We start from the raw sequence: 8,816 nt of genomic DNA, 5'->3' as shown, positions 1-8,816 counted from the left end.
TGTATTAATCAACACTGATCTCAACGTCTCAAAACTGTGCATTGAAGTGAAGAATGCACAGAGACTTCTTAGTTATATAAAGAGGTGGTTTGGGTATAGAAACAAGGAAATAGTCTTCTCTTTGCAGAGTTCTCTTGTACGGCCACATCTTGAATATGCAGTGCAGCTCTGGTTGCCAACCCTTACGAAAGATATTGCAAGGCTTGAGCGAGTCCTGGTGTGAGCTACTAAAGTGATTCCATCCATCAGGCACATGGGATACCAAAAGAGACTGCAGACAGTGGGCCAGTTTTCGTTAGGGACTAGGGCCAGTACGCTTGTCAGTTAAAGAAGCTTCCTTACACCTCTTCCTATGTGATTTGTTTTACTTATTATACCTTCCAGTCCTCTTCTGTGTTACGAAAATCATTCTAATATTACCATACTCTGCATATATAACGTACAAAATTGTATCAGCCAGTGGTGTAAAAAATAAGTAGGTTAGGAAGATGTATTAGGGAGATTCCTAACCCAGGTGTCTGAGCAGACGGCTAAGGTTTTCAAAATCCTTCGTGGATTTGAAAACACTGACTACCAGCATATATTTAGCTTAAATGGTAACTCAAACGAGGAATCATAGACGGAAGATTGACATGGAGTTCTGCCACCAAGATCCAATAGCAATTTCTTCACATATAAGTTTTACAGCACCCGGAATCGGAAACCAGCACAAGTAGTTGACAATTCCTAGATAAAGCAGTTTAAGGTTTGGTTAGAAAAAGTTTGGCTAGGATTAACTTACCGGTAGATTGACTGATTCCTTCTTTCCCGAAAAGTTTAATAGCCCGGTGTTTTCCTCTGGGTTAGGTGTACTTCCTTTTCGTTGACCGTACTGCGGGTGGGAAAGATAGGTGGGAGAACTTTCCTCTGTACTACAATTTTCTCTCAGCAGTAAAGCAGCAAAGCATATCTGACAACTTCATGAATAGTACCTCCTCATAGTGGTTCGTAAGACCTATTATTCGTGTACTTCTCTCTCTCTCTCTCTCTCTCTCTCTCTCTCTCTCTCTCTTAAACATGGTTTATTGCAGAGTTACATTTGGTGTTGTCAAGGACTTAAAAGTTACTTTCGAAATCTAAGCTAAAGCAACTAGGTTTAAATCTAGTGCTATCTATAGCTAATTGGTAGTAGATAGTTTAAATATTTACATACATATTGATTATAATTTGTTAAGTATACCCTGTTGTTGACACTAGTGCTACCTATAGCTAATAACTATTGTAGCCTCCTGCCTACACCACCCATCTGTTGACCTCTCGCTTGAAGGCTTGTAGGGAGTCGCTGTGGCCGATGTCAGTGTTGCACACCAGCGTGTTCCACAGGCGGCCGTATCGGGGTAGGAAGGAAAGGAGGTGGAGTTCCGTCCTGCAATAGGGGATGTCCACTTGTTGCTGTCTGAATGGGGCTGCTCTGGTAGAGTGTGTGGCCGGTGGGGGCGAAGGGAGTTGCAGGGTCAATAGGTGGCGGGTATGTAGGATGTGAGCCTTGTGCATCACACACAGACCTGCCATGTCCCTGCACTCCTGGAGGGGTTGGAAGGGGGCAGGCTGGTGTGGGGCTGCTTTGAGTCACACTAGTCATTGAGCTATGGCCTGGACACGGTCTAAGGTGGCCAGGTAGGAGGGAGGGCATGAAGACCAGGCAAGTAGAGAATACTCCATGACAGAGCATATTTGTGCCTTGTAAAGCACCTCCACTTCCTTGGCGTCCAGCAGCTGAGATACTCGGAGGACACAGTTCAGTCTCCAGGCTGCATTCTTGGCCAATTTCCTGGCATGGATGGTGAATGAGAGGCCCGCATCATACTCTACTCCGAGGATATTGATGGAATCCTGTAGGGAAAGCTTTCTTCCCTCTAGCTGTACATCCGGTGGGGGCAAGTCAGCTAGGTCCTGCCTGCGGGAAATAAGCATGAGCTCTGTTTTGTCAGAGGCCAGGGTGACTTGCCATCGCTTGCTCCAAGACACAATGTTCTCTAGTGCTTGGTTGATGCGGTAGACTGTGTCCTGCCACTCACTTCTGTCACAGGAGAATGACAGAGTGCAGTCATCCGCGTATGCCTTAGCCTCTGCAATGAGTTGGAGGATGTCGTTGAAGTATACATTCCAGAGAAGATTCCCGAGTATACTGCCTTAGGGAACACTAGCCATTATGGGGAAATGGTTGGGTGTGTGGCCATTTACAACTGCTCTGAGGGTCCTACAATTGAGGTAATCCTGGATGAGGTTCAGCAGGGCACCGCGCACACCCAGGCTCCTCAGTTTGGTGATGATGCCCTGGTGCCACACCCTGTCAAAGGCTCCAGCTATGTCTAGAGCCAGAACGAAGGTGTCCAATCCTCTGTCGAGAGAATGATTCCAAGCAGCGGACTGAAGGAGGAGGAGGTCCACAGCTGACCTCCCCTTCCTGAAGCCAAACTGCTTGGTGTTGAGGTGGAATTGGAGGAGAAAGTCTGAGCAAAGATATCTGCTTTATCAGTAGAAGAAATAGCTACAGAGCCATCGGAGTAGAAAAGAGGAGGGAAGGATGATGAGGTAAAGTTAGAAAGGTTTTTGGCAAGGTGCCAGAAGGAGCGGGAAGAATTCGAGTTGGAGAGTTGAGAGCATTCAGTATGGATGAAATTATTTTTAGGAGAGTGAAGAACAGACTTAGCATGATTCCGGGCAGAAACATGAAAAAAAATATGATTCAGGGGTGAGTTGGCTCCGTTACCTTTCATAGGCCCTCTCCTTTTTGCGGATAGCATTAGAACAAGCGTGATTAAACCAAGGCTTTCTTGCATTAGTCAAAGGGTATGAGAAAGGAATGTATGCTTCCATGCCCGAGAGAATAACCTCTGTAATGTGCAAAGCACACTCAGATGGCTCCCGGCCATGGAAGCAATAATCATTCCAAGGAAAATCAAAGAAGTACTGCCTGAGGGCCTCCCAATCTTCAGCTCCAAAGTGCCACAGACGACGTTTCTTTGGAGGGTCCACAGGCCGTACCGGAGTGATAGGACAGGTTAAGGTGATAAGGTTGTGATCGGAGGAGCCCAACGGAGAGGAAAGATTAACAGTGTAAGCAGAAGGATTAGTTGAAAGGAAGAGGTCAAGTATGTTGGAGCTCTCTCCAAGGCGGTCAGGGATACGGGTAGGGTGCAGTACAATTTGCTCTAGGTCATTAAGGATAGAAAAGATGTAGGCTTGTTCACCAGGTGGATCAGTGAAAGGAGAGGACTCTTTCAAAATCTATACTTATTCGAATTTTCACTCTGTTTTAATGGATCTTTTTTTCTTAGGAGTGGAGGGAACTGATATGAATAATAGTCTATATCGGTACTGTATCTGTAAAGTCAGATTCCAAGCAACTTCACTAATCACCCAGCTTTCAACAGTGATTCTTTTTTTTAGGTCTATTCATCCTCAATTTTCCATTTATTTTCATGGGAAAAGTTATGTAGAATTTATGACTCAAATATGGAAGAAAAGTATAGAGAATATTCTTTTTACACGTCTCAAACTCCGGAAAAATGAAGGAAGAATCCACCTTCCTACCCGATCGAGTACCATTGGTACGATTGTTTTTTCTACAGCTTTAAGTGTAACAGACCTCTAAACACGTTTGTCAAGTGTGATTCCAAACTGCTCTATTAATTATCAGGACGCTTTAAAACTCTATGCGTCCCCAGTTATGTATTTTTAGGGATCGATTGTTGAAATGTTTACGGTTCCGATGTAGGAGTTGTAGTAGTAATAGCCGCAGTCGTAGTAGTAGTAGTAGTAGTAGTAGAAGTAGCAATGGCAGCAGCAGCAGCACTAGTAGTACAATAACTAAAGTAGTAGTAGTTGTAGTTGTAGTTGCAATCCTAAGCTCACCTGGACATGAACCACTGAGCTCTATAGTAGGGAGGGGCTATATCCGCAGCGAGGGTGTGACTTTAGCCGCCACATTGAAACACCGGCACTCGTTGCCTCTACCATGGTAATGCAATTGGAACAAGGTTCTTAACTTGCTGTTTCTGTTTAGCTGTTGCTTACATACGCCGAGCAGTGAAGCTTGGTACTATATTTTAGCTGTGCAGTAGGCCATATCACTATGTTTTCCAAATTCATCAGCTGATTTCAAAAGGCGGGGGCTTCGGGTGTAGTGCATAAACATCATCAGCGTCTCCCTGGGTCCCTGCGGCGGCCACACAAACTATGCTGCGCGACCCACCATATGGTAGAGCTCAGTGACATGAACCCAGAAGACTGCAGGTTGAAACTCCCGACAACTGCAATCCACCATCCACCTTTCCGAGGATAGAGAAGGACTTAGATGCTAAAACAGCCGGGCAGCTCCACCACACGGCAAAATTGGTGTCACTATGTGAAGGCGTCCCTCCCCAGGATCAACCACGAACCATGTATTAAAAACCATATACGGTATATTACGAATCATGAACCATATAATAGACCTAAAAAATGTAAAGAAATTAAAAAGGACGGACTACAAACAACGAACAACGATTAACGAACAACGATTCACAAACTACGAATCAGGAACAACGAATCAGAAAATACGAATCACAAACGACGATTCACGAACGATGAATTACCAACAATGAATCACGAAGAACGAATAATAAAAAACGAAAAGAGAATACCGAACCACGAACGACGAATCACGAAGAGCAAATCACGAACCACGAACAACGAATAACGAACAATGAATCACGAACGAATCACGAGTAACGAACAAAGATTTACGAACTATGAATCATGAACAATAAATAACGCACAACGAATAGCGAATCACGAACCACATTGAACTGCTACACTTCCGCTGTTTTTGAGCACCTGTGTGGGTGGGTGGGTGGGTGGGTGGGTGACATTCCTGCCCGGCTGAGAGAGAGAGAGAGAGAGAGAGAGAGAGAGAGAGAGAGAGAGACAGAATAAGTGCCTTGTTACCGCAGTGGTATGGGAGACATGTAGTTACCATGAAGCTGTAATATTCCTCGAACATTATGACAGTGACTGTATGTGTGTGTGTGTGTGTGTGTGTGTGTGTGTGTGTGTGTGTGTGTGTGTGTGTGTGTGTGTGTAGTAGAGGTGGTGATGGTGGTGGTGGTAATAGTAGTAGTAGTTACTAGTGGCGGTGGTGATGGTGGTGGTAGTAGTAATAGTAGTAGTAACAGTTGTAGTAGTAGTAGTAATGTGTGTGTGTGGGGGGGGGGTAGGACTTAAAGTATGGCAGTGTGAGTATATCACTATCTATGGAAATACGTGAATGAGGTTATTGAGGCAAAGAGTGTTTCAGCATACCAGAATATTACCATGATTACAGTGTAGGTGGTTGTATATAAAGGTAAGCCTACAAAATATACGGCAATGACTTAGATGTGAGTCACGGAAATGTTGGAATTATTCCTCTGTGCTCAGCCCAAGGAATTATATGATTTTTGGCTCTTTAATTTCTCTCCAGATGATTTTCTTCAGCTTAAGATAGACTCACGAAACTGGATGGATTTCTATATACGGGTTTCAGTAATCCCTTCACTACCGTACGTCTCCCTCAGCCACTTCACCCCGATAATGTAGTGTTATCTCCTGTCATTGTTACCGTCAGACGTTTTTTTGTTGCACAATGATCTTTCAAGCTGGGGAGGTTTGATATATACCTCATTAATCTTTCACTGCTAAAGGACCTTCCCAACATTAAAATCGTCTGATGGTACCAAGAATAAAGGGAAAAATCATACGTTGTCGGACTGAATGGAGTTATGTGAATATAATTGTGTAGTGGTGGTAATAACAATAGAATAAATACGTCCTCGAGGTGAATGGGTCTTAAATTGTGAAGAGAAAGACTAGCTAAAATTTTACAGTATTTCCTGAAGCGCAAGATCAAGTTGGATGGTGTTTAACCTTTCTATATTACTACAGATTTTCACACTGTGATTTGACAAAGAGATTGATTGAATTTAACAACCACAGGCGAATCGTAGTTGCCTATCTGTGTCGATTTTTCTATCTATCTATCTGTTTAAACCTCCTATCTATCTATTTATATGCATCTATTTATCTACAGTCAGACGCTTTATTCAGGATAGGGGTGGCCACATAGAAATCGCCTCCATGTCGTCCTGTCTCCCGCCATTTGGCTGCCCTTTGACACCCAGCTCACGCCTATCTCTCTCATGTCCCTCTCCACCTCATCCCTCCATCTCATCCTCGGCCTCCCCCTCCCTCTCCAATATATAATTATCGCCCTCCTTTAGACGGCGGAGCGATAATGTTTTTGCTTGCCTCCGTGTGTGTGTGTGTGTGTGTGTGTGTGTGTGTGTGTGTGTGTGTGTGTGTGTGTGTGTGTGTGTGTGTGTGTGTGTGTGTGTGTGTGTGTGTGTGTGTGTGTGTGTGTGTGTGTGTGTGTGTGTTCCCATTATATCTCATGAACGGCTTGAGCTATCAACATTAAACCTTCAGGTTATCAAGATATGGCCAAAATCTTATCCGAGGTCGAAAATGGGCACTCGGAGTCAACGTCAACGTCACCAAAATGGCTGCCAAAGGTCAACTAATTTTTATCGCCCGCCTTTAGCACCATTATATTTCATGAACGGCTTGAGCTATCAGCACGGAATCTTCAGGGTATCAAAATATGGCTAAAATCTTGGATTTGGCCAACAGCATATTCTGGCGAGCGATTAGCATTCGGCTCCCGAATGCTTTTCCCTCATTATTCCTGAAAATAATTTGCCCACCTCCTTGCCTCTCTCTCTCTCTCTCTCTCTCTCTCTCTCTCTCTCTCCATTTATCTATCAACCAAGGTGCCTTTCACTGTGTTAATGTCCATCCAATTGTGTCTGTTTATCTATCTGTATTCATCTGTCTACAGTATCTATGTACCTATCTTTTTTTCTTCTTTTTTTTTTTATGTGTCAGACTCTGGGCATAGGTTTCACAGCCTGCTCTCAAGGCCCAGTTTTCCTCCTACATACCACACATCTACATGTCACCACTTCGGCGCTAACACCCACCGTCCATATTGAATACATGCTAGGGCTGTCTCATACAGGACTGGTGTACTGGTATTAGCGGGGGTAATTTTACGACAAGTAGGCGGGTCTTCTGGTAGATAGTCTGCTTTTTATTAAATTCAAATCCTTAAACTGTTCCCTGCCCCAGCGGGGATTGAACCTGGGTCTGGTAGGACTGCAGGCCACCTCTCTACCGACTGAGCTACCGCCTCCCCCAACATACATCCCTAAAAATTGAAAGAGAGAGAGAGAGAGAGAGAGAGAGATAATCAAGTCCCTCAGTCATATGTCTGAAAAATGTGGGTGAGAGGATGAAAATATAAATGGAGAGTGAATTCAAGAGTCACTGAGAGAGAGAGAGAGAGAGAGAGAGAGAGAGAGAGAGAGAGAGAGAGAGAGAGAGAGAGAGAGAGAGAGAGAATAAACAAATTCAGTATGGTCATGTTCGACACACACACACACACACACACACACACATCGTATTCTTGTCCAGTAAGGAGACTCCCAAACACCTTTTCCTTAGCGATTTATTTTTGGGTCCTGCTGGTTAATATCCTTTTGTACCTTCCTTATGCTGAGTGTGCCGATATTAGGATGAGTTAAGCTCCAGAAAAGGCGACAGTAAGGTATAATAAGGAAAATAAATCGCTTAGGAAGAGGTGTTAGGGCTCTTGTTTTACCGATGGAAACGCGGACCAATATGGAGCTGGAGGGTGCTTTTCTCGTCTCCCTAACACCTTTTCCTAAGCGATTTAGCCTGTTTATTACACCTCATCGTCTTCTGTGTTACACAGATCCTTCCAATATCGCCATACTCTGCATAAAGAACGCACACGAAGATAGTAACCAGCCATATCCAAAAATACATCGGTAAGGATGAGGTGTTAGGGCGCCATATAAAAAATAATAATGAATAAATAATAATGAATAAATCGCTAAAGAAGAGATGCTATGGAGCCTCCTAAACCGACGAAATACCAACCCTGGTCATTCAAAAATTTAAGCAGTCATATCCAATAATAAATAATAACTAAATAGCTAAGGAAGAGGTGTTAGGGAACTTCCTTAACCGACGAAAAACGAACCCTGGTCATACAAAATTGCCTCAAATACATTCCTTTTGAGTTTAGGTGGAGTATAGGAGAAGGTTAGGTGCAGTCTTCTATGTTATGTTGCTATGCTATGCTATGTTATGCTATGTTGCTACGTTACGCTGTTGTTATTCTGAATTGATATGGTATGCTATGTGATGCTGTTTCAAGTTATGCCATGTTATGCCATCTATGTTATGATATTGTATGTTGCTACGTTACGGTATGCTGTTGTTATTCTGTATTATGCTGTTATGTTATGCTATGCTATGCTATGCTGTGGTATGCTATGTTGCTACGCTTTGCTGTTGTTAGCCTGTATTAAGCTATGCTATGCTATGTTATGCAATGTTATTTTATGCTGTTGCCACGTTACGCTGCTGTTTACCTGTATTACGCTGCTATGCTATGCTATGTTATTTAATGTTATTTTATGTTATCCTATGTTGTCATGCTGTTACATTGTCTTCTCTTATACATTATGTTGGTATGCTATGCTATGTGATGCTGCTGTGTTGTGGTATGTTAGGCTAGGTCAGGCATCAGATAAGGAGGTCTCTGTCTCCTAAATCTGGCTCATTCTTATGCCTGTCTCATCCTGCTTCACCCTGCCTCACCCTCCCTCACTCTGCCTCATCCTGTCTCACTCTGTCTCACTCTGCCCCACCTTACCTCACTCTGCCTC

At 43.6% G+C, this 8,816-nt stretch overlaps 1 protein-coding gene across 1 annotated transcript; it reads right to left on the bottom strand.

Annotated features, from left to right (window-relative positions):
- Positions 1 to 1,617: 1,617 nt before the first annotated feature.
- LOC145418694 (uncharacterized) lies at positions 1,618 to 2,190 on the bottom strand. The gene is made up of 2 exons (XM_080287033.1): positions 2,184 to 2,190; positions 1,618 to 2,108 (listed from the first exon to the last, which is right to left on the bottom strand). Exons 1-2 carry the CDS (start codon positions 2,188 to 2,190, stop codon positions 1,618 to 1,620), a joined length of 498 nt encoding a protein of 165 aa, XP_080143159.1.
- Between the last annotated feature and the right edge of the window lie 6,626 nt (positions 2,191 to 8,816).

Source organism: Coenobita brevimanus, chromosome 116 (genome assembly GCF_032717465.1).
Source record: "Coenobita brevimanus isolate Jiangsu-jjx chromosome 116, ASM3271746v2, whole genome shotgun sequence".
Taxonomy (NCBI): Eukaryota; Metazoa; Arthropoda; class Malacostraca; order Decapoda; family Coenobitidae; genus Coenobita; species Coenobita brevimanus.
The sequence above is the reverse complement of the archived record's forward strand: the minus strand, read 5'-3'. Positions and strand labels throughout refer to the sequence as shown.